Source organism: Mesoplodon mirus (assembly GCF_964341445.2).
Source record: "Mesoplodon mirus genome assembly, chromosome: X".
NCBI classification, from domain to species: Eukaryota; Metazoa; Chordata; class Mammalia; order Artiodactyla; family Ziphiidae; genus Mesoplodon; species Mesoplodon mirus.
Genome location: NC_138981.1, coordinates 139,232,165 through 139,257,636, shown reverse-complemented (window position 1 = coordinate 139,257,636; position 25,472 = coordinate 139,232,165). Strand labels below are relative to the sequence as shown.

General features: G+C 47.1%; 1 protein-coding gene across 1 annotated transcript; it reads right to left on the bottom strand.

Moving 5' to 3' along the window:
* Positions 1 to 1,219: 1,219 nt before the first annotated feature.
* TKTL1 (transketolase like 1) lies at positions 1,220 to 23,863 on the bottom strand (the record flags this gene model as incomplete). Its single annotated transcript, XM_082609934.1, has 12 exons — positions 23,765 to 23,863; positions 19,691 to 19,788; positions 17,890 to 18,081; positions 17,681 to 17,808; positions 16,267 to 16,460; positions 12,995 to 13,159; positions 8,900 to 9,056; positions 7,244 to 7,374; positions 5,236 to 5,319; positions 2,879 to 2,975; positions 2,630 to 2,749; positions 1,220 to 1,392 (listed from the first exon to the last, which is right to left on the bottom strand). The coding sequence occupies exons 1-12, from the start codon at positions 23,846 to 23,848 to the stop codon at positions 1,220 to 1,222; spliced, it is 1,623 nt and encodes a 540-aa protein (XP_082466060.1). The 5' UTR covers positions 23,849 to 23,863.
* Between the last annotated feature and the right edge of the window lie 1,609 nt (positions 23,864 to 25,472).

The window sequence follows — 25,472 nt, the reverse complement described above, 5'->3', positions numbered from 1 at the left end:
GGTGCTCATGGGATCTCCTGAGCCCTGGATCTTGGGGTCGGCTTTTTCTTGGCCTTTCTTGCGGGAGGGCGCAGACCGCCTGGGGCCGATGCAGGCCCCAGGTCTCCAGGAAAGGGGGACTTCGCGTACAGCTCGCAAACAAGAGGGCTCAGGACTCTTCGGTTATGGCGGGGGTGGTGGTGGTGGTGGTGGCCTGCGGAGGCGGGGCCTATCTTTAATTTAATTTACCTGGCAGGTATCTTCTTTTTGTATTCCAGCCACATGGTTTACATTCTCAGAGTGAAATTAAGGAGTCAGCCCAGGGCTGGCTTTTCAGGCTGTATACTGTCCTCTAGTGGTGCATCTCCTGCCTGGTACCATTTCCAGGGCTTGTTAGGAGACATGGCTCTCTGCTGGTTTAGATAACAGCTCCTTCCTCATTTAGGATTTTATCAAGGAGAAACCAAATTACAGACACAAGGCACAAATGCAATAAAGCAGGTAGCCGGTTTTTAATTGCTTTATTAACATTAACCCTAACTAGCATGCTTAGCAGATGAGTACAGCTGAGATAACAGTTTGGTTTGGTCACTAGGCAAATGAGACATTTCTGAGATCTCATAGGAGAGTGCAGTGTGGAGACTAGAACGAGTTGTGTCCTCTCTTCACAGAACTGTCACCGCAAGCAGCACAGGACATACTAGGAGCTTTCCCTGCTGCTCCACAGCCTCCTCACAGAATAGGGGAGATGAAGGCAAACACCAGAGGAAATTTCAGGGCAACTGCAGTCACGCAGTACCTGGGAGGCCACAGGCAGGACGGCAGCAGGTGAACTGGACTGGGACAGCAGTGCGCAGCGTGGTGTATAGTGCTGCCAAACCTGGGCAATGGCGGGCTACAACTCAATTCGCATTTTCTTTACTTATGACACACATTTAAGAAACTGTTACCTTATGTTGGTCCTCAGCCCAGTTATCTGTAGTCTCATCAGAAAATTTATTAGGTGGTTGTTTTGTTAGCTATTCTGTCACTTAAAACCTTATCTTATAACCCATATTTATGAGTCAAAGGTGAAAGTTACTCTTGTATACGTAGTTATGGCTTAACAGGAAAGTAGTTAACTGGCTTTGCTTTTAAAAAGAATAAAGCGCAACAGTATAGATTTAAGTAATGGTTTGGCAATAAGCATAAATGAAAGGTAAAGAGGCCAGTCTTTACCTGACCGAAGCCAACAGCTATTTTAATTCATTAAAATACACTTCACAGCCACTGTGATGTTTCTGGCACTGATTCCAAACATACTGAGCAGTTCGCTCGGCCTTCCGCTCTGAGGTACTACTGGCACTGCCAGGTGGTAGACCTGGATGTCAGGCTCCATGGATACCGCTGCACAAACAGCCTCCCCGATGCCACCTGGAGAAGCAAGGGACATTAGGCCTGCTCTGGAAACAGCTGGTCAGCCTTAAACCCCCTCACACAGACGAGGCCTTTGGATTTGTGGTTCCCGTTGATTCATAAACAACCATCCCCTGACTGCCCAGAAGCATCTCGTTCAAAAGTACGAGTCTCCAAGTTGCTCCCAGCCTCCCTTATGGCAGGGGCTCTGTCCACTGGGGCTCCATGGATGCAGGCGTCTGTGGAACTCAGATTCTCAAAGCTGTCAGGAACCTACGAACTGGATGCTGGCTTCGGAAGGGCCGGCTTGCAAGGCTGGCCCTGGGGTGGTGCCCGGGCAGTGGGCTGGTGCGAGTGCCCTGCATCGACAAGACACTTTCCCTACTGATAAGGGTGGTCCCTGTGCCTGGACTCTTGGCACCACAGGGTGGTTTAGGGGGCGCATGTGCTTTCCCCTGGGAATCGGGAATTTTGGCACGTGCCGGGCAGTGACCAGCCCTCAATGAAACCCGGGGTGCTGAGTCTCAAGTGGGCTCCCTGGGTCTCCAGGGAGGCATCTGTCACTGCTGGAGAAGGGAGAGTGCTCGGCTGGCCCCTCAGGGGAGGGAGAGAGGAAGCTGAAGGTGTGGGGTTCTCCACCCCCGACCCGCGTCTTCTGTCCTTGGGGGTGCTGGCGTGTGCCCTTTCCCTGTCATCAACCTCAGCCGGAAGGGCACTGGAGTGCTTTCCTGCAGATCACTGGGGTGCTCTTGGGGCCCCTGACATGCGAACACATGAAGCTCCCCACTCCCTCCTCTGCCTCACCTGACCTTCCCTAGCCAAACACTGCCCAGCCCCCTCTCCCTGGCCACACTTTTCCTGCGTTTGCTGTGTTCTCTGCTTGCAAGGCACTATTGCCATTTTTTTGTGGGGGGCAAACTATTAATCATTCAATACTCAAGAGCAACTGTGAAGCTTCTTATGATGCCTCCCCTCACAATGCCAAGTTAGACACTCCTCTGCACTGCCACTGAGCCAGCTACCCGGGGACCAGGCAGTGCACACTGTGCTGAGCACACACAAACGAGGATGGGCACGGCTCCACCCTCAGCCAGCCAGTGTAGGCGGGCGTCACAAAGAGCAAGTAATACAGGTTGCTGGGTGAGTGGTTGGCTGGAGGTGCTGCCCACGATCATGGCACACCTCTGGTCAAGGAAAACAAAAACACGCTGCACCAAAGCAGACTTTCAAAGTGGTCCCCAAGGCCTGCACACACCTTCTAAAGAGTGATCCTCCACTGTGATAATGTGGCCACCTGTGGCTTTTGCGTTGGAGATGATGGTGGCTGCATCCAGGGGTTTAACAGTAAACAGGTCGATGACGCGGATAGAAATATCTGGAGAACAGAGATAACCAGATTGGTGTATGAAGCAGACTTAGAATAAAAGACAGATTGGGGCACAGAGGCAGCCCAAGTCCTACCACTCCCAGCTTGAACTTCAGCATTCAGCAACAACCAACTGACCTTGCTTAGAAAGATCATCGGCGGCTGCTAAGGCTTCATGCAAAGTCACTCCAGCTCCAACAACTGTGATCCTGTCGTTGACACCATTGCGGACGACCTGGTGTTGCACCCACAAAACAAAAATGCTGTGCTTACTCCACACAGAGTGCGTCTCGAAGCGGAGGACACGCTACACTGCTCTCCGGAGCCTCTACCAATTTCACTCCTTAATAGCTCACTATAAAAGAGGCCGAGTCAGCACACTGACCAACAAGGACATGTTCTTTTTAATAAGCCCCACTTCATGTTTGTTTAACAAATTCACCTACTTTTCCTCAGGATTCAAGACGCCAAATTACTAAGTTCTTTTACAATACGTATGCAAAATGACCCTTTAGCAAAGCAGGTGGATTTCCAACTGGGATGTGAAAGGCTGAAGGCCAGAAGCGAGTTGTACAGCCCATCTGCTCCAGAGCATGGACTCACACCCACCAAGGGGTCTGAAAAGGCACCACCTCTGGACTGCTTGCATATCTTGCTGGGGTACTGACACAGAATGGACTCTGATCATGAACATGCTAATGGGGACCATTTGGGGGCATTTTTGAGGTGCTGCCCAAGTGCCCTGTGAAGCCCGTGCATTAGTGGGCCCCTTCTGTGGCTGTGGAAAGCAAATCTCAGAGCAGGAGGAACTCGCCCAGGGAAGGGCTAAGACCAGCAGCCAGGCCCATCTGCCTTCAAAGCCCATGCTCCCAACCACTCGCTATTCTGTAAGCAGACAGGGTTCTCTGCTCTTTTTTTCATCGTTTTGTTTCCTCCAAAGTCACCCAACCAAAGGCATCTGGAAGTCTGCATTGCATTCCTCTGTATAGCTTTTCCTGTAGCTTAAGAACCACTGCTGATTACGGATATTCAGGGCTTCAAGCCACCCATCCCCATTCTTCGAGAATGTTCTAGCGTTTTCACACACACACACACACACACACACACACACACACAATGTATATACACATATACATACACACAGCTACGTCCCCCTTTGCAAACCCAGCCCTTGAATTATCCATGGCATGCATATGATCACACACGTTTTAACTCACATCAGGAAGTTTACTTCATTTTGTCAGGACAGGACAAACATGGCGGGGGGCACAGGAGAGAGATATGAGAAAGCTTTGAAAACCATATGACTATCACCAAGACACACTCCCCACCACCCCCGGAGGCAAACATATAGCTTTGAGTTAGACGTGGGAGTCCAGGGAACAATAGTGTGAACGTGTAGCTCACACTGAAGTGAACAGTACCGCTTTTCCATTCGGCAGAACGGAACTATGGGGGACTGTTAAGTGCTCTGGGTACAGCTGCTCTACTGTGGCGCTAAAGGCATCCAGCGCTCATCCACTCGTTCTGAGCACTGGCCACTGTGAATTGTGGAGCAGCCTAGCCCTTAGCAATCAAGTTGGGAGTCACCTATTGCTCTTCAGGAGTGGCTATCAGTCTTTCACATACTTAAGGGGAGTATTAATGACGTTCTAAAAGGCTTATAAGATAAAGACAGGACATAAAACTTTCCTATGCAGTATGATCTCAACTAAGATATACACATATATATACGTGTATATAGAAAAAGCCAGGAAGAAAATGCGCCCAAATGTCTGTAAGCACTGCTCTCTAGGTGGTGGGCAGTCACTTATTTTCTCCACAGACGCTGCTGGTTTTCTGCACGCACAGCTCCGACAGGCAGGCGCACAGACGCCAGGGTGCCGTGGGGGCTTGAATCCTGGGCTTCCTGAACACCTTCTCTGGCCCTCATCTACAAAACATGGCTGGTTGCTAACAATCTGTGCTTCTAGGGCTTTCTCAAGGATACAGGAGATAGGAGGCACCTTGCAATGCCAGCCTTTTATCAGCAGGCCTGGGGGTGAGGCCACAATCCATGTGCAAAACCAACCTCAGGGTCACACAATGGCCAGAGGCAAGATGGTTCATATTTGTTTGTTGTATTCCTGGCCTTGGACCTGCAAAACCAGGACCTAACAGATATACTATTCATCTGAAATGGGTTGTATCATTTTGTTTAGCTTGAGGCTGTGATAAGGTACAGCAAAGCAAATCAAAAGCCTTCAAGTTGTTACCAGCTTATCTTTAAGGGCGCAACAAAGAGGCTCCTTTCAGAAAGGAGAAAAGTTCAGTTCAGGCTGATACTGGCAGAATGTTCCTTCCTGAAGAAAAGCAGGCAAAGGTCATGAATTTTTTTTAAACTAGTGCAAAGAAAGAATGAAGCGTCAACTGTGGATGTCTCTAGCGCTGGCTTTAAGAACAGTGCTCTCCACATGAACTGATACTGGAAGACACTGGAGAACTTGAGGCCTTACCTTGGCCTGTCCAATCTCAAAGTTTTCTTGTGGGGTGTAAATAACTGCAGTTTCTGGCCGACTGATCCGAATGTAGCACATCTCCTAGGGTGTAAATGAACACCAGAGCCACAGTTTAGAAAATCAAACTAAATTTCCAACTAATAAACCTCAAAAAGAAGCGGGGGAGAACCTAACAATTCTTTGTACTAAAAACAAAATGTGCCTTTTGGAGTGAGGGCCAGCTGTCACGGGGTCAGGTTACTACGAAGGACCCTGCTGGGGGCCCTGTGACGAGCTCTCCACACTGCCCTGGCTCACCCATGTAGGAAAGCTTTCTCAAATATAAATCGATCTGTTGTGTCTCCACAGAACATAAACGTGGGGCAGGAGCACTGACTCACCTTGGATAGAAAGCCTATAACACATGGGAAACAACTTTTGTCACAACAGCTTGTAATGCTCCATCCTTAGAAGTACCTTAGACACCGGAATATAAAATGACTATTTCTCCAACAAAAAGATGTAAATATGTTTTTTTATCACCTTGAACATATAAACAGGAATGTAAATGAATACTCCAATGTCCAGAGTATTTGTTAATTTACATACATATTTAAATCATACATGATAAACCAATACATTAATTTAGGAACACTGATTCCTTTTGTTCATTTACATGTTATGAACTAGTTCCATTCGGTGTATTTTTACGAGGTAAAATTTACTTAAGTGGAGCACGCACCGAATTCTGATAAGTTATACACCATGTAACCATCTCCTGAGTCTGGATAGCATTTGCACCTGCCCAGAAAGTTCCCTCATGCCTCTCTCCTGTCACTCTCCCCACCCAAGAAGCAACCTCTATTCCGATTTCCATCACCACAGCTTTGTCTCTTTTGAACTTCCCACAAATAAGATCCCGCAGCACACGAGATTGCACTGTACACGCACGGACATAAAACAATGTCTAGGATGTAGCAAGTAGAAAAATCCAGGACTATGTGTGAGGCCACTTAGGTTTAAAGGAAAAAAGTCAAAGAAACTCATGTCTCTAACACGTTGGAAATGCTTGGAACGGAACCCGCACAACCCACCCCAAGTGTGCCCAGGGTTGCCTGTGCAGGGGCATGGGTGCGTGCAGGGCTGGAGGGTGAGGTGAGTCTGGTGGCCGCTAGCTAGAGTGGTTAGAAAGATAAAGATTCTGTCCCCTAACCTCTGCTGCAGCTGGGTTCTGGACAGGAGTTAGGTTGTATCCATCTGATGCCCTTGGGTGAGACTTCAGGAGGGGCAGGCAGGGCAGAAGCCAGACTTGTACCCTTCTAAGCTGTTTCTGAGGGCGGGACAGGGCTGGGGACCCCAGGGTTTGTCTGCAGTGGCCTCCCACTGGCAATTGTCCAGTTTTCTGATATCACGAGGTGGCAGCTGCACGGGCTGTGTCTAAGGCAGCACATGATGGCTTGTCGCTGGAGCCCACTTCCGTGGCCCTGCCAAGGGCTCCCTGTCTCAGAGCCCCAGAGCACCCCCTCTTCTTGACCCAAGTCCCACCCGATACAGGTCGTCAGGGGTTCGAAATTCTTCTGCACTGTTTTTTTTTTTTCTTTTTGCGGTATGCGGGCCTCTCACTGTTGTGGCCTCTCCCGTTGCGGAGCACAGGCTCCGGATGCGCAGGCCCAGCGGCCATGGCTCACGGGCTCAGCCGCTCCGCGGCATATGGGATCCTCCCAGACCGGGGCACGAACCCGTATCCCCTGCATCGGCAGGCGGACTCTCAACCACTGCGCCACCAGGGAGGCCCTGCACTGTTTTTTACAATGCACGTGTATTCATGTTCTTCGTGGTTCATCACCTTTTTTGGGGGTAATGGTTCTACTTCTAAAAGGAATCCTACAACCAAATTTCCTATAACGAATATCTATTTTCTTTATGCTGAGAAAAAAAATGGGGGGAAAAATCAAACCATCAGTATCAAACTAGCATCAGAGCCCAGAACCATTTTCTGCCTGCACCAGCGTCCCCTTAAAAATACCTTGGTATTGGCCGCCAGGAACACAGCATGCTCCGTTGAGATGGCATCGCTTGGATAGAAAATAGTGCAGTTCGGAATCGCTCGGAACATGGCCAGATCCTCCAGGACCATCTGGGAGGGGCCGTCTTTACCTGAGAAAGCAAAGCCATCGCCCAACAAAAAGATGAGCCTGCTCTCTGTCAGTCAAGCAAGCGTGCTGCCATGGCGGCCACCATCGCAGCACACGTCACCGCCACACTCCACGTGAGGCTCCTAACTGACATCGCGAGCAACATGGCATAGGCCTCCTCTTGGCCCCAAGCCTCGCCAACACCTGGCACACGGTCATAGTGCTGCTGCCCTAAGTGACCCAACACTCCTCCCTGAGCACCAGGTCTTTGGCCCTGTTCTCTTCTCCCTAGGAGGGCCCCCTCAGACTCTGTCATTTCTTCTCTGCTCTTCTACCTTCTCCATCAAGACTACAGTTTTCAGACTCAAAAGGTCTCATTCATTTCTCATGGCCTTCAAAGTAGCTGAGCATTACAGAACATAACCTTTGGGGTGCCCTTGGGGTGCTGCTGGAACTCAGGGGGCCTTCGTGTGTGGGGGAAAGAAACTCTGTGGAAAGAGAAAGCCCAATGTACACCAGGGTGGCCTAGCTCTTCCAGCTAGGAAGGGAAATGTCACCATGTACACTGCCTGGCCTGGGACCGCTGTCTCTCCTCAGAACCCCAGCTCCTCTGGGCTGCACCTGGAGCCACTTCTCCGCTTAGCTGAGTTTACAACTTACTCCTCACCCAGCCCCACGCAGAGACCCCAGACCTCTGTCCAGGCCCTCCTGTCTCCTTGCTCTCTTCCCCTGCATCTGGCCCATCCAGAGACTTCTTAGCCAGTCGAGCTCTCCCAGGAAGTCCCCAAGACGACACCCAAACATGCACTTCCAGCTCTCTCCTCCAGCATTCTGGCAGCAAGTGTAAGCTGTCACATCTACCTTGACCTGCCCCGCCACAGGAATGTCAGATGCCCCATCTTTCTAGACTCCCCATTTCTGTCATCCACGAACACGACTCCTGGATGTTTCCCAGGCAAGAAACCCCTGGGGGCTGGGGTTTTGCTGTTCTTGCAGCCTGAGACTCCTCCTTCTGTCAGCAATGTTGAAATCTTTCTTCAGGTTCTCACAGATTTGCCCGATTTTCTATCCACTGCTAACACACACCTCGGTCCTCCTCCTGGCTCCCGCGTTTCCCACAGTTTCCATGTAGTCCATCCACGGTTAGTGCCCACGTGTTGGGCCCCTTGAGGTCTCCCCTTCTGTCCAAGCAGGCTTCTCATCCCCACTTAGACTAAGGCAACCAGAGAGCAGTAAACAATTCGGTGATGCCAGGGTGACCCAATCCCTACCTAGTATGTGGCTTGACAAAGAAGAGGCACTCAGGACAGATAATTATTTCTCTGTGACAGAAAAAATGGGCACTTTTCAGTAATACCAAGAGATCGGCTCAAAAGTTACCCAGAATGTCTGGAACTTCTAAAACATGACATGGCTTTTTTCAAAAAGGAGGTATGATAATTAAACATTATGGAACCTTAAGTACGCTGGCAGTTCAACCTCTTACAGGCTAATCTTTCTCTGTAAAGGAGGAAGGCGATTAAGATGACAGCACTGAGGACTCATACCTATGGATACACCGCAGTGGGACCCAATAAGGTTGATGCTGATTTGAGAGATGGCTCCCAGCCGGATCTGATCAAGTGCTCGGGTCAAAAAGGCAGCGAAGGTGCAAACAAAAGTAACCGTCCGACCACGGGTGGCGCATCCAAGTGCCACGCTCACCTGCCACACAAAGAAGGTGAATCAGAACACTCCCAGACCCCACCGCCCCTTCCGCTCCCCAGCACAGAGTGTGGGGATCTCAGGGAAATCTTGACTCTGCACCCTCTCACCTTGCCACCCCTCCCCCAGGCACCTACCTGGGAAACCCCCAAACCTGGCACATCCACGGTGTCCCCTGAATGCTGCCAGAAAAGAGAGGAACTGCAGTGCTAACCCTGCTCCTTCAAATCCAAGATGTGGAAGCTCGGGACACTGAAGGCCGCCCTGCAGTCCCCGTGGGTCAACTTCCTATTCTCTTCCCCTACTTTCTGTCCCCTCTCTCCCTGCCCCTTTGCATGCTTCCCCTGGGCACTTCCGGGGAAGAGAGGTGAACAACGGAGGCTCTCCCATCCCATCCCCACGTCCCCAGCGTGTCATTAGCAGACCGGTACCTACCTGAGGCCCACTTGCCCACCCAACTGATCCTCATCCTTCTCTTGCTTTCTCAAGGGCATCTCTGACTGTGCAATTAAGCCCGCCCCCATGTTCCCTCAGTTTTTCCCTCTCTGATCACTGAAGTGTGTGCTAGTATCTTCCATCTTCCCCCCTCACTTTCACCTTGTCCTCCCGCTCCAGGTGCTGCCCTTCGTCTATGTTCTCCTTCACAAGAAACTTCGCACACTTCCTCATTTCCCACTTTCTGCCCGTTTCCCTTCATCTAGGCTGCCATGCCCTGTGAGGGACCCAGAAGCTGCCAGATGCAGAGGTCACCTGACCCTGTCTGCATCATATCTGACCTCTCAGGAGCCTCCAGCACCACAGATCACCCGTGTCACTGAACGCTGCTGCTCCTGCCCAGGCTGCTTCTGCTGGGCGGTGCACCCAGACTGAGTCCTGGGGCTCGGGCCACGCTCCTCCCCAACTGCCCCCTCCACGGGGAACCAGCACATGGTCCCATTGTGTCACTCTGATGTGCTTGATGCTAACCACCCCTCTCTCTCTCTATTCTTCACCTCCCCTGGAACACCAGGCCCACGTACCCTGACAGGTTTCAAACTAGAAGATGAACATCTTGGGGGTAAACAAAGACCGTCCAAGGGGCACATGGCCGTGGCTGGTCTCAACGTCAAGATCCTTGACCCCCACGTCTGTCGGCCAGCAAAAGGGCCCAGGGCCTGCTTCCTGCCGTCCCCCCAATAATCGCCTCCCGGCCACTGACTGGCAAAAGGCGCCCTCTCACCCACACCGGGTCCTTCAGTCGGGCAACATCCTGGAGTGTAAGAGCTCCGGATCAAAACAGAAAGGACAATTCGAAATAATCATAGCAGCCTTGAGAAACTACAGAACTCAAAAGATTGGATAACAAATTCTTTTTTAAGTCAGGGGTTTTCCAATTCTTTTAACAAAACTGAAAGAGAACCTAATGCAACTGTCAACCCTTTACAAATAACTTTCCACCAACAACTTTACATGAAAGATCACTGTGTGGTTTTGGCTTATAACAGGGAAGGAATTCAGATGAATTGAATGATGTTGCCACAACCAAACTCTTTCCCTTCCCATCACCTTATTTATGTAAACAAGGTTTCTTGGCACTTACATCATTAAAATACGAATAGATTTTGTTCTGAAACTTGTCTCATTCTAGCTTTAAGTGTACTTAACCAATGCTACACAAGCTAATAATTATAACTGTAGCTCAATCCAGAAGAAAAAAAATTGTAATGCTCCAAGGCCTATGGACATAGGAAAATTTTTAAAAACTATCAATGTATATACATATTTTTATTGCGGAAAAGAACTGTCAATAAAAGGCTTTCATGCATAAATATATTTGGGGAAGCAGAACGGAAATAAGAATTCAAGTAGAAAAACGGATTTAATTTCTGACAAAGAGAGCCTTCATGTAATTGGATGATTTGAGTATTAAAGTGTCACAAATTTCAATATATGGGAAATTATATCCTTTGCATCTACTTAAATCTGTGATGAAAAATTTAGATGTTAACTTAAAGCTAGGCAGAAAAAGATCTAGTTTAGAAAAACACATTCAGCAGTTTGGAAAGCAAACACATCTGGAGATAAATGACCTATCCTCTAACCTACCTGGCGCCCCCATCCCCAGTCTAACAGGTACCCTGACCCCCTACCCCAGGGCGCAAAGAGAGCTCCGTTCCTCCCCCAGTCTTGTCCACGTCAGGAAGCGACACTCCTCTGCTCCCAGGTGCTCTGGCCTATGCCCTAGTGCCAGCCTTGGTTCCTGCCCTGACACCTGCCCCATGGCATCCTGCCGACTCTCCTGTCAAAGCAGATTCTGGATGAGTCTGCTTCTCTCCAACCCCACAGCTACTGTCCTGGTCCAAGTCGCCATCTCCTGTCACCTCCCCCACTTCCCCCAACAAACTATTCTTCACACCGGCCCTTCCTTCTGCTCCCTAAACAGCTCAGATTTGGGCATGCCACAGAGCTAGCTGGGCCCTCTGCTGGGAATACCGTCCTCCCAAGATCTACGCATGACTGACTCCTTGTCACTTAAGTCTCAGCTTAAATGTCTCGGCCTCTGAGACCTTGCTCCTGACTGCCCTAGTCACGCTATCACTGTAGTCACCAGTTGCACCTGGTAGCACTGGATAGTACCCACTTGCTGGCTGCTTCTTTATTCGTTTTTTTCAGTTGCTGACTGAAAGAATCAATGAGTTAGGAAGCAAGCTTTTTGACAGGCGGCTCAATTCAGAAAATTATGAATTGTATTTTTTTCCATTCAAAATGGAAACAGCTTAGCTTAATGAGACGCACAGAAAAGTGTACATATTCTTACAATTGCAATGACCTACTTTACTGAACAGGGGGGCTTAAATTCCAACACTGACAGGGCCAGGGAAGCACCGTGAACAAATGAGCGGGCCAGCAGGAGGCAGGGACATGGTGAGCTGGCTGTGGATCCCCATCTAAATGGGGCCCCTGCTTGGCCCCAGCTAACTGGTGGCAGGAAGGAAGGAATGTCGTCCCAATGCTGCCAGATCTTCCCAGTCTTCAAGAGAATCCAGAAATCTGGATTCCATATAAAATTTCCTGACTTTTAAAAGCTGGCAGCTGGGACTTCCCTGGTGGTCCAGTGGTTAAGACTCCGTGTTTCCAACGCAGGGGGCACGGGTTCGATCCCTGGTCGGGGAACTAAGACCCCACATGCCACATGGTACAGGCAAAAAAAAAAAAAATGACAACTAATTTAAAATATTTGTAAATACTACTTGTTCCAAATACAGTATCTCTGGTGGTCACGTAAGGCCTACTGGCCCATAGATTTCTGGCCAGTGCTGTTTTTGGCCTCTACGATGTGAAGGTACATGTGCGCTGGCCTCTGCACTGGCACAGAGCTTTACAAGTCAAGGCGTTTACTTGCACAAACTCCTTTCTCTCTCTTGAGGGGAGTGTGTGCGGATATGTGCATGCATAAGAGACTCCTGCATTAATGTCATCCTGGGAACAGACTGAAGCACAGATAAACAGAACAGCTCTACCTAAGGCCACAGCACTGCTGACATTCTTGAGGCTGCAATTAGGGCAACACTTGAATATCTAGGATATATCAGGCCCCATGCAACAAGGTGGAGAGAAAAACCACAGTCCCTTGTAGCTTTCAATCTATTGGCCTCTGGGATGTTGTAGGATTGCCTGGTTGTGGGATGGGCAGGGCAGGAAGAGTGGGGTCACCTAGAGCTACCAGGGAGCTGGGCATGCTTTAGGCCTGGAGACCTGAGGGCAGATGGCTGGAGCCCCTCCCTGCAGTCCTGGAAGTCACCCCTCAGACTCTGCCTGGCTGCTCTGTACTTGTTTCCCCCGACACTTTTTCCCTCCAGTTCCTTTGCTTTTATAAGTGGAAAGAAAAACCGTAACACAGCACAGGCCTCCTATGTCTGTCAATGAGAAGCTTCAAGGTGGGTCCCCAGCATACATACCATGTTTTGCTCAGCAGCAGAACACTCAATGAAGCGCTCAGGGTGCTCCTTCTTGAATATATCAGAGCAGGTGGAGTTCTTGCTGTCACTGTCCAGCACAACGACTCTGTCATTTGCACGGCCCAGCTTAGCCAGAGCCAAACCACATGCTTTCTGAGTAGCTACCTGGAAGTTAAACAGTAGAGTTTCTTAGAATGGGTTTAGAAGGAAGGTGAATTGGTAGAATTATAAATTGTCATCTACCTTAATGAAGAAAGCAAATTTGTGATTCACCAATAATCTCCTTTTGGGTCATAAAAAAGGACTGCTAGCCAATTTTAAATCCATACTTGGCTCACTGGGTATCAATTTCCCCCAAATAAATTTATTCTTCTGTCTCATTCCTATAGTTGATTTAAAAATTTAAATTTCCCAAAATGCAAATGCCTCTGTGAGTGTTTAACTATAAAACTGATGATACTCACTGTAAATATTAAAATGTAGAACTTCAGAAACATAATACAAATAATAAACAATTCCATTAGGAAATTGTTTGAGATTGGACTCAACCTATGGATTAATTTAGGGGAGAACTGACATCCTTACAATACTGAGTTTTTATATTAAAAAAAACAACAAGGTTTGGCATTTCCTCAAAGAGTTAAACAGAATTACTACGACCCAGCAATTCTACTCCTATAGGTATATACCCAAGAGAAAAACACATCTATACGAAACGTTGTACACAAATGTTCATGGCAGCATTATTCACAATAGCCAAAAGGTAGAAACAACCCAAATGTCCAGCAACAGATGAATGGATAAATAAAACATAAGATACACCCATAAAATGGAGCACTGCCACCACACGGATGAACCTCGAGAACACAGTGCTAAGTGAAATAAGCCAGACTCAAAACTTTGCATATTATATGATCCCATTTACATGAAATGTCTGGAATAGGCAAATCCACAGACACAGAAAGTAGATTAGCAGTTACTAGGGGCTGGGTGGGAATGGAGAGTAACTGCTAATGGGTATAGGGTTTGTCTTTGGGATGACGGAAATGTTGCAAGATTGAGTGTGGTGATGGTTGCACAACTCTTGTCATTCAATGCTAAAAACCATTGAATTGTACATTTCAAATGGGTAGATTATATAGAAATCCATAGCTTTATATATCTTTATTATCTCAATAAAGCTGTTATTTAAAAAAACAAGGTTTTCCTCCTCATTAATTTGTCTTTGTTCATTCATCTAAACACTCTTAAAAATATTTTTTAAAGCAGGCAATTCATGTAGATGAGTACAAAAGTCAAGTTATGAAAGAATATCGAGTGAAAAGGCAATCTTCCTCCCACTCTCCCAGTTCCTCTCCCCCGAGGTAAGGGGAATGACAGGTTTGTGTAGCATCCTTTTGGCAATGGTCTACTCACAAATACTTGGTAAGCATCTCATGCATACAAGGCATGTGAGCTTCTTTTAGGGCTATAGTTTTATAAGTATCTTAACATAGACCTTATATACTTAAGTTTATTTTTAGTTATTTTAGTTTTTATTGCCATTGTAAAAGGGATAATCTCTCCATTTTATTAATATAAGAATCAATCTTTGGATATTAGTTTTGCTACAAGCTCTTTTTCTGGACTCCTCTTATTTCTAACCATTTTCTGTCGATTCTCTTGGGCTTTCCAGACATACGACTCTACCACCTGCAAATAGGCTTGCCTTTTCATTGTCAGGACTGAGTCTTTTATTGTTAATGATCATAATTCCCCCCTCCTGATACTGGTGAACGATATGCATTACTAATTTGAACTTCACTGATTCATATACTTCTTTAAGGTACTGAGTTGAGACCAGCGAACATTTTATTTAGAATTTTTACATCAGTATTCATAAGTGAGGTTGGCCTGTAGTTTTTTCCTTTGGGCCAGCATTATAACATTTTGGCTTCATAAATGGCTTTTTCCATAGTCAAGCAGGTTTGAAATAGCCTAGGAATTAACCCATTCCTTGAAGGTTAAAATTAAGTCACTCTTGCAACTTAGTGAGCCTGGAACTTTGGAGGTATAACTCTTGGACAGTTTTCTCAAATTTTTCTATGGCTGTTGATCTACTTAAGTGTTTTGTGTCTTTTTAGTCAATTTTGGTATTTTATGTATTCCTAAAAGAGGTCCATTTTTTTTTTACAGGTTTTCATACCAATTAGCATAGTTTTCTCAAAATTCTGTTTTCTGCATCTGTGGTTATCTCCTCTAGTGACTAATTTTATTCATTTATGATTTTCATCTCTTTAAGTAGGCTAGATAATGGCTTGTCTACTGTATTAGTAATTCAAAGAGCCAACTCTTTGACTTGTGTATTAATGTGACTTCTTGTTCTTTAATTCATTAACTTTTTACGAACTGGCCTGTTTCCTTAATTTTTCCTATTAGTAAAATATATACACTTCTTTCAAAAAATGAAAAGCTTCCATAATCCCACCTACCTTCCAGACATAAACACTTCATCATAATCAATGGTGCAATTGACATTCATTCTATTCTGCACACTTGCACAGGTGTTTCTGTAGGATAAGTTCCTGTGAGTTGCACTGCTAGTTTTGAAGGGTATGAACAGCTAAAGTGTTAACACATATTACCAAAGTAGCCTCTGTTTATATGTACTTTTCCCTTATTAAGAGCATTCTTCTGCTTTTAAATTTGTTTTCTAATTTCCCAAATAGTCAATTCATTTATTTTAAACCCATATTACCAGGCTAAGAAAACGTAGGTAACACTCAAAATGTCCCCAAATAAATAAATATTTCCTTCCTCCCAGGCTTGCCACCTTATTTCCTTAGGTTGTGAAGACCCTGCATACTTTGAATACAAAAGTGGTAACAAAAAGCAGAAAGGCTTTATGTTCAGGGTTTCACGCCTAATTTGTTTCCTTTTCGAAGAACCGGTCTTTGATGAATTGGCGTGTTTCCTTGTGTAATCCAGGGAATAAGCCCAACAGATCAATCCAGCCAGGCCCCCATCCTTTGAGTAGACACAGAAGCAAGCAAAAGTTGCACAGCACTGAACACAAATAAGCAGCGACTGACTGGTAAGAAAATTCAGACCTGAGTTAAGTTTGAAATCAAAGAATAAATATCAGAAACAGTAAAGGAGAAGGTAATCCATATTTATTGCTTATAATCTTTAGTTAAATATCACATCACCTAACAATTTGTTCATTCCTGGAGATCAGAGTAAACAGAGTCCTCTGTATTTAGGAAAAGCAGAGAAAAAAGCAGTTTGCCTACCATGTCACCAACAGCATAAGCAGGTGGAGAGGTCATTTCTATATCTGTGATGTTGATTTGAGGCGAGTCTTCAACAGGGGGTTTTGGGTTAAGCTTCTTCTTGGTCTGTATCTGGCTCTCAATTAGTTTGATAATTGCATCCACTCTTTCTTTTGGCATTGGCCTTTCATGCCAATTTTCTGCATCCTCAACAGCTGCAACCCAATGGATAAAACACATTAATTCCCTAAGTATCTAATGAGCTCCTATTTGGTCATCTGAAAGACATCCAGATGGAAAAGATGTCAGCCACAGAGTAAAAACCTGGCACAGGGGGCCTGACATAGTACTACAGTCGCAGGAGATGGCCTTGACAAAGGCCGAGAGGCTCTTGAGGGGGCCACTGGCCCATGTGCTGGTGAATGGAGGGGAGAGAGGGAGATGAGGCTGGACAGGCAGAGCAGACCATGGAGGATCCTATGGGTATAAGGAGTTTGAGTTCTGTCCAAAGCAAGATGGGAAACCACTGACGGGTTTGGAAGGGGGATGGTGACTGATCAGATCCATGTTGTAGCAAGATCACCATGGCAGTCATGTGGGGGCTGGCTTGGGGAGACTGCAGTTAGGGAGAGATGACTGGGCCTGGGCAAGAGAGATGGAGAGGAGCAAACAGACTTGAGACGTACGTCAGGAGCAGAATCAATCAGAATCGATGATAGACTGGGTGTGTGTGTAGGGGGCACATAAGGGAGAGGTGGAGGCAAGGACAATACCCAGGTTTCTGCCAGGAGCAAACTGGTCCAGTCGACATTTACTGAACGGGGGTACCAGAATAAGACTGTATTTTGAGAAGGAGTCATAGAAGAGTTTTATTCTAAAACGTCAACACTAAAAACACACCAGGGATCACACCTACTGCAACTATTTATACTTGAGATGAACAACTTCAGATGTCCCCTTTGAAAGCTGCAAGAAGTTAAGACTTTCAAAACCCCCTCCCTTCCCCGACCCTCAGTTCCACAGTTACCTTTCCCAGGGGCGCTGCTTTACTAGTGGTCTGTGTGTCCTCCTAGGTAGCGTGGGAACAGACTAGGGCGCTTGCAGGCACGTACACTCACGTTTACGTATCTGCTCACGCTCAGCCCCCCTCTGGCTCTGCACTCCCGTGGTGATGGCTCCCTGCTGGTCCTCTGATGGACTATCCTCTCAGCCACTCCCTTGCGCTCGCTTGCTGGGGGTCTGGGCTTCCTCCCCCTTGCCTTAACCAGATCTACTATCTACAAGCATGAAAAAGAGCAAAAGCGCTGGGCGCACGTCACAGGCGTAATCACCGTGCATGAAGTCAGCTGTCTGCCCAGCTAGACTAAGCCTCTCTCCACCTCATATGCTAGGCAGGTTTTTGACAACCACAAGCAGAAAAGCAACACTTCCTTACGTGACATGCCGTGGCCCCTGAAGGTCTTGGCAACTACAGCAGTGGGCTTGCTCTTCACTTGAGCCGCCTGCTGGAACACGTCGCACAGTGCCTCCACATTGCGGCCATCCACCGTGAAAGTACTCCACCTGTCAACAGAGAAGCGGGCCAGGTTAGAAGGCGAAGGGGGGATGGGGCGGAAAGAAGGTGCCACAAAACAGGACAGTTACCCAAAGGCTTCACAGCGCTTCTGAAACAGGTCTATGCAGTGCTTGAGGGGCAGGGTGCCGCTGTGGCACACGCGATTCACGTCAAAGATGGCCACGAGATTGTCCAGACTGTAGTGGGAAGCAAAGGCCATGGCCTCCCAGACGGAGCCTTCCGAGGACTCGCCATGTCCAATGAGGCAGAAAACCCGGTAGCTGGGGCAAGCCAAGAGATGTTAGGACCCTGCCTGGGGCTCCTCTGGGCAGCTCGAGCAAATACATTTCATGGAGAGAAACAAAGGAGGAGACTGAAGCAGCTGCTTCAGACCTAAGACAATTTTCCTTGTCAACGCTGCCCAAATTCCACAGCTGAGGAAACGCAGCTTTAAAAGCTTGGGCCTCACGACATGGGCTGCACCTTTGGCTAGTCTTCTCATTCTAGCTGTAAAAGTAATTTCTACGTTCTTCTGCCACTTCTCTGAGCCCAACGAATAAGAGCGGATGGGGAGAAGGCAGCTCCCTTAAATGCCCAAACATTTACATATATGGTTTCTTGATAAGCTCCATGTTAAGCACTGCCACCTTCTATTTCTGATCTTACAAATTTATATACAATAATAACAATCAAAACATCCGACCTCAGGAGCATTTGTTCTGTTATAAATATTAAACTCCTCCGCAGCAGAAACATGAAATGTTTAAACCACTAAAACACAACCCAGACCCCACAAAAATGCTATAAATGAAGTATAAAAAAAGTGATTAACCACAGGATAGGGACTAACAGAGGCAACAGTGAGAGATGAAAAGGTCAACTGTGGAGGAAGCACAACAAAGTGCCTCCAGAGGGGCCACCTGGGCTGGAACCTGGGACGGAGGGGCTGCAGACTCAGGCACCCTGGGTAAACCGTGGGAGTAGAACATGCACACCATCATGGCCAACCCTGAGCCCCCCAGGATCCCCCATCTTGCTGCTCCTACATCAGCAGCACCTGGGCACACACCCCTGCAAGAAAGGCATGGATCTGTCTGTCTTCAGGAAGGTGGACCATTCCAGAAAAAGAGACCTTTGATTAACATGTAGGGGTCCCCAATGGAAAGGCAAATACACCATCTGTTCACTCTATAGTGAACCTCACTGAGATATGGGAAACCGGAAGATGTCTCTTAGTAAAAACTTGAATCCTAGGACTTCCCTGGTGGTCCAATGGTTAAGACTCCATGCTCCCAATGCAGGGGGCTCGAGTTCGATCCCTGGTCAGGGAACTAGATCCCACAATGCTGCAGCTAAGACCTTGCATACCGCAACTAAAGATCTCGCATGCCGCAACTAAGACGCGGCGCAGCTAGCTAAATAAACAAACAAACAATAAATAAACTGTTTTCTTTCTTTTTTAAAATATTTATTTATTTATTTTGGCTGTGCTGGGTCTTAGTTGCAACATGCGGGATCCTACAGTTGTGGCATGTGGGCTCATAGTTGCAGCATGCGGGCTTCTTACTTGTGGCATGCATGTGGGATCTAGTTCTCTGAACAGGGATCGAACCTGGGCCCCCTGCATTGGAAGTGCAGAGTCTTACCCACTGGACCACCAGGGAAGTCCCTAATGAACTGATTTCTATACTGCAGGCAGCACTTAGGACCCAACAGGAGATGCTAGAACAGCTTCATGAAATATGATTTCTTTTTACTCCTTGAGTACTTGGTAACCTGAACTTTTAACACAATCACTGTCTTCCCAAACTAATATGTGATAAATAAAGCCAAAGTGCTGGGGGAGGGGGTGGGGGGAACAGTTAAGTGGTTTCTGGGTAAACGCCTCACCTGGCCTTGTCAAAGTACTTGCCAGTATATGCCATCCCACATGCGATCCCCAGTCCTTGCCCCAGCCATCCAGTTGCCACATTAACAAACGACAGTCTCTGTAAGAGAAGGGACCAAATGAATCTACACACCCTCGTGCACCCCAAAGTGTCAGATCAACGTCACAAAGCCAACAGAGTCACAGGTAATCCAGCTGGTGAGGGCAACTGGAGCTCTGACAACATAGAAGTGGGAAGCTTCTGCACACAGCAGCCTAAACAGAGCCCAAGAGCAAAGCAGAAAAAAACATAAGCACAAGTCTTGCCATTTCCACAAGACCTTTTATCTAGTTGTATACAGACCAGATGTTCAATGGTTTTGGAGAATATAGACTCTTAAATAGAAGCTAGAAACACTGAAGAAGATTTCAATTTCCCTGGTTTGTAAAACTCAAGTCAACTGAGATTTGAGAAGTGGTGATGTAGGAGGTTATGCTAGAAATAAATCACTTTCTACCACTGCTCCATTTATCCCCACTGACCTGCTTGTACGCACAGGCTATCACTGTCCCACGGAGAGAATGTGGCCCTCTGAGGGCCACAAGGTGGTGCCAATGCCAAAGGTCTGCTGCGCTGAGGCCTCACTCACTCCCAAGCTTCTGAAGAGATATCAAACTTATTCAACACTTCCGCTGCCACCATCTTGGCCTAGCCACAAACATCTCTTGCCTCTGTCAGAGCAGTGGCCTCCCTGCTTCCCTCCACAGTCATTCTCAACACAGCCACCAGGCGGAGCACGATAAAACCGAAGTCCGTCCCCTCAATCGCTGCGGAGAACTGTCCAAGGTCTTGTCATCTAACGTCAAGTAGAGCTCAAGTTCTTGCAGTGGCCTGTTCACTCCAGACCCCCATCACCTCCCACTGCTCCGGGTGCCTGGCCTCCTGGCTGTCCTTTGAGCACACCACGCACATGCCTGCCTCAGGGCTTTAGCACGTGTGGCTCTCTCTCCCCCAAGTGCTCAGTGCTTGTGCCTAAATAAGGGCACAGCTTACTCCCTCACACCATCCAAGTCTCTGCTCAAATGCCAACACCAAGGCTTTCCTGGACCATCTCTTTCACCTAGTACCTGCCCTCCACTTCCCTTGGATCTAGGATACTCAGCTCCATCTGACATGCTATTTCTGGGTTTGCCTCTTGTCTGCCCCCTCCCTCCATTCCGATGTCAGCTCCATTCAGAGGCTGGTTTGTGTTGTCACTACCACAGATGAGTGTACAGTAGCTGTTAGTCTCAGATCCCTCTCCTGTCTTGCTCCACCCTACTGTTCTGCTCTTCCTGGGGCTCCTGAGCTTCCTGAACTTTCTCTACGTGCTTTGTGCCCTCACAGATTCCTGTTTTGCATCTCTAGCCCCGAGAACTGTCCCACTGAAGTCTCTCTTGATAACATCGCTAGCTTAGTCTTTCTCCCTACAGCTCCTATTTTACTCCTGTAACAAGCTCTGGCTCCCAGGTGCCTTATGTGCCCTTGGAGCGAGCCTGCGCTCTACACTCAGACCAACTCCACTTCCCCCCAGCTTTAACGCAGGGGACAAGTAAGCCCACTTCCATAAGGCTTTGCTCTCTGGGTATGATGGTGAGGAAAGCCCCATTCAGGAAGCAAGAGGCTGTAGGATTAATTGAGAAGATTAATGGGGCATCAGCATGATGTCTGGCATGGTGGAAGCACGCCCACATGGGTTCCCTTTCCTTTCCCAAGAATCCTTTCGCTGTGGGGGGGACACTCACAACTGAGGGGCCAAGAATAAAGATGCACACAAGCTGCTGAGGGCACCCAGGAAAGAAAGCTTTCTCTTCCAGGTGGTACTTCTCATCTTTGTTCTGACACAAAGTGTGCTTCAAGAACAAATGTACAAGAAGGCTTTTTGGTTACTTCCCAGGCCTCCTTGGCTAAAGAAAACAAAAGAGCTGATAAAATAAAAACTAAGGCCTGGGTGGTGGACGGAGAGATCATGAGCACCTCAGTCAGTGCCATGGCCAGGCCTTAGCAAGCAGCCTCCTCATGCAGCTGTCTACATAGATACTCCTGCCCTGGGAGCACAGATTATGGAGACCCTGGCTTCTTGGCCTCTAGCAAATCCATTTACTCCATTCCCAACCAGAGCCAAGATGGACTATGCTCCTGAGTGTTTTCTTTTTTAAAAAAACTAAATTTATTTATTTTATTTAGTTTTGGCTGCGTTGGGTCTTCCTTGTTGCGTGCGGGCTTTCTCTAGTTGTGTTGCACGGGCTTCTCATTGCAGCGGCTTCTCGTTGCGGAGCACAGGCTCTAGGCGCATGGGCTTCAGTAGTTGTGGCTCGCGGGCTCTAGAGCGCAGGCTCCGTAGTTGTGGCGCACGGGCTCAGTTGCTCCGCGGCATGTGGGATCTTCCCGGACCAGGGCTCGAACCCGTGTCCCGTGCATTGGCAGGCGGATTCTTAACCACTGTGCCACCAAGGAAGTCCCCTGAGTGTTTTCTCTTGTCTTCAAACTTTATCTGCTGCGTAAGTCTGATGAACACACAAATCTGGCAAATGAGTAGTGCCCAGCCTGAGGCTACACGTCAGAAAGTCTCTCTATCCCTCTAAGGCCAATGACTCTGATTATACGATAGCAGCAATTACGGGATAGTCTAGGCATCTTTTTTTTTGGGGGGGGGGCTGTGTCGTGCGGCTTGTGGAATCTTGGTTCCCTGACCAGGGACTGAACCCAGGCTCCCAACAGTGAAAGCGTGGAGTCCTAACCACTGGACCACCAGGGAATTCCCACATCTTTCTCTTTTTTTAAAGTAAAGCTCTAAACACCCATACTTTGTTTGTATACCTACAGTTATTCAGTTTTTATGATGAAGGAAATTCAAGCTTACAGAAAAGTTGTACGAATAGTACAATGAAGTTCCATATACTCTTTACCTAAATTCGTTGACTATTACTAATGGACTTCGTTTGCTTCATCTCTCTTCCTCTACACACACGTTTTATTTATCCTTTGCCAAACCTCATTTGAGATTGTGTTTTAGACACCAAGACAAGGATCACAACTACGGCTCCAGGTACTCTGCCTATACTCTGCCTTTGTCTTTACTTCCCGCTGCCCAGATCTGGGGTTTCTATTTGCACATGTCATTCTACCAGTTGAGCTTTAAATGCTTTGCTCAGAACACAGCAAACTTTCACACAGCATCAAAAGAGCTGCTTGTTCTTCTAGATTGACCTTGCTTTTAATATTTCTTTTCTTTCCTGTCCCCCAATGTCATGAGGTATCTCGTACTATAGCTAGCCTAATGAGAAACTCCTTATTGGTATCAGGTCAGATACACAGAGAAATGGAAGAGAAAGCTGACTGATGGGTGGGATGTCCCTCCAAATCAAGCTCAACGCTCCTCGAGCTCAACAAGTTGGATTCACTCACGTGGCCCTCCTCTATCCAGGTGGCAGAGGATCGGAGCAGCATGACCCTGACAAGGGGGGCTTTAGTGGGGTAAAGTGAGGCACCATCAAAGGAAAAGAAGGACTGCCAGCTGCCGCAAGTCTTCCTTCCCAGCACGCAGTCCTCACTAGAACACCTTTAGATCTTTATGAGGTGCCGTGGTCTGAATGTGTGTGCCCCCTCCCCAAAATCCATTATGTTGACAACCTAATGCCCAAGGTGATAGTATTAGGAGGTGGCGGTCTTTGGTTAGTGATTAGGTCATGGGGGCAGGATCCTGAAGAGGGGGGTTAATGCCCTTATAAAAGAGAGACCATTTCTCCTTACATCACACGAGGATACAGTGAGAAGTCTGCCACCAGGAACAGGGCCCTCACCAGAACATGACCATGCTGGTGCCTTGATCTTAGACTTCTAACCTCCAGAACTGTGAGAAATAAATTTCTATTGTTTATAAGCCACCCAGTCTCTGGTATTTTATTATATCAGCCTGAACAGATGAAGACATGAGGCAAAGAGAGAAGCACCAAAAGGATAAACAGAGGCCATTTCAGGTCTTGTTGCCACATGGTGGCTTTTAAAATGAGTTCAGGAACCAAGTGTCTGAGCATGGGTTCCTACGCCAGCTTACCTTGGAGAGGATGAATCTGTCATTGTTCGGGTTCTCCGGGTCCATCTGTTTATACCTCATGATGTAGAACAACAGCACGGACATGATTTCAGAAGCACTGCTGCACAATGTGGGGTGGCTGAAAGACATGGCACAGGTCGTTTCTCACAGGCAAGTGACTCACCAGGGACACACACAGTGCATGAGGAGGCCTTTCAGCACATGGTCTCCTCAAACTGGAAGCAGCAGTCATTTCTCCCAGCCCTGAAAGAATCCAGCCAAGGGAAGGGGATGCTGGGCCACTGCCCGCCAGGTTCACAGCTTTTAAGGATGCTTTGAGGCCCAGGAACCTCACAACTCCTCTCCCTGTAGGGAGCAAGACCTCACAGACCAGCCCCCTTCTATCAGTGGAGCACTGGCATACTTGGGGAAGTTCGCCTGGTGACTCTGTAGGCATTTGAGTGTCATTTCACTTGTATGAATTCATCTGTGATATCATTAATCAGAAATTTCACAAAGCAGAAATAAACCCACACGTATGTGGTCAACTAATTTTTGATGAGGGAGCCAAGAATACTCAACGCAGAAAAAACAGTCTCTTCAACAAGTGATACAGGAAAAATTGGATATTCACATGTAAAAAAATGAAACTGGACACCTATCTTACACCACTCACAGAAATTAACTTGAAATGGATTAAAACTTAAACCTAAGACCAGAAACCATAAAACTCCTAGAAGAAAAACATAGGCACTATGCTACTTGACCTGAGTCTTCGCGAGGATTCTTTGAATCGGACACTAAAAGCAAAAGCAAAAGCAAAAGCAAAAAACAAGCAACAAAAACAACAAACAAACAAAAACCAAGTGGGACTGAACCAAACTCTTCATGGCAAAGGAAACCATCAACAAAATGTAAAAGCAACCTACTGAATAGGAGAAAGTATTTGCAAATCACATATCTGATAATGTGTTTACATGGAAAATATATAAAGAACTCACACAATTCCATGACAAAACAACAACAAATCCACTTAAAATGGGCAAAGGATCTGAATAGGCATTTTCCCTAAGAAGCCATTAACAACAGGCACATGAAAAGGTGTTCAACATCACTGATCATCAGGGAAATTGCAAGTCAAAACCACAATGAGATATCCCCTCACACCTATCAGAACGGCTGTCATCAAAAAGATGAGTTAACAAATCTGGCAAAGATGTGGAGAAAAGAGAACCCTTGTGCACTGTTGGTGGGAATGTAAATTAGAGGAGCCACTATGGAAAACAATATGGAGGATGTTAAAAAAAAAAAACCGGCATATGATCCAGCAATTCCACTACTGGGAGTATATCTGAAGAAAATGAAAACACTATGGGGAAGAGATATCTGCACCCCTACGTTCACAGCAGCACTATATACAATAGCCAAGCTATGGAAACAACTGAAGTGTCTGATAGATGAACGGACAAAGGAGATGTGGTACAGATATATAATGGAACATAATTCAGGCACAAAAAGGAAATTCTGCCATTTATGACAACATGGATGGGCCTTGAGAACATTATGCTAGATGAAATAACTCACAGAAAAAGAAATACTGTATTATTACACTGTGGAATCTAAAAAAACCCCCAAACCCAAACTCATAGAAAAAGAGATTACCAGATTTGTGGTTACCAAAGGTGGGGGTTGAGGGGAGGAGGAACTGGATGAAGGTGTCGAAAGTTAC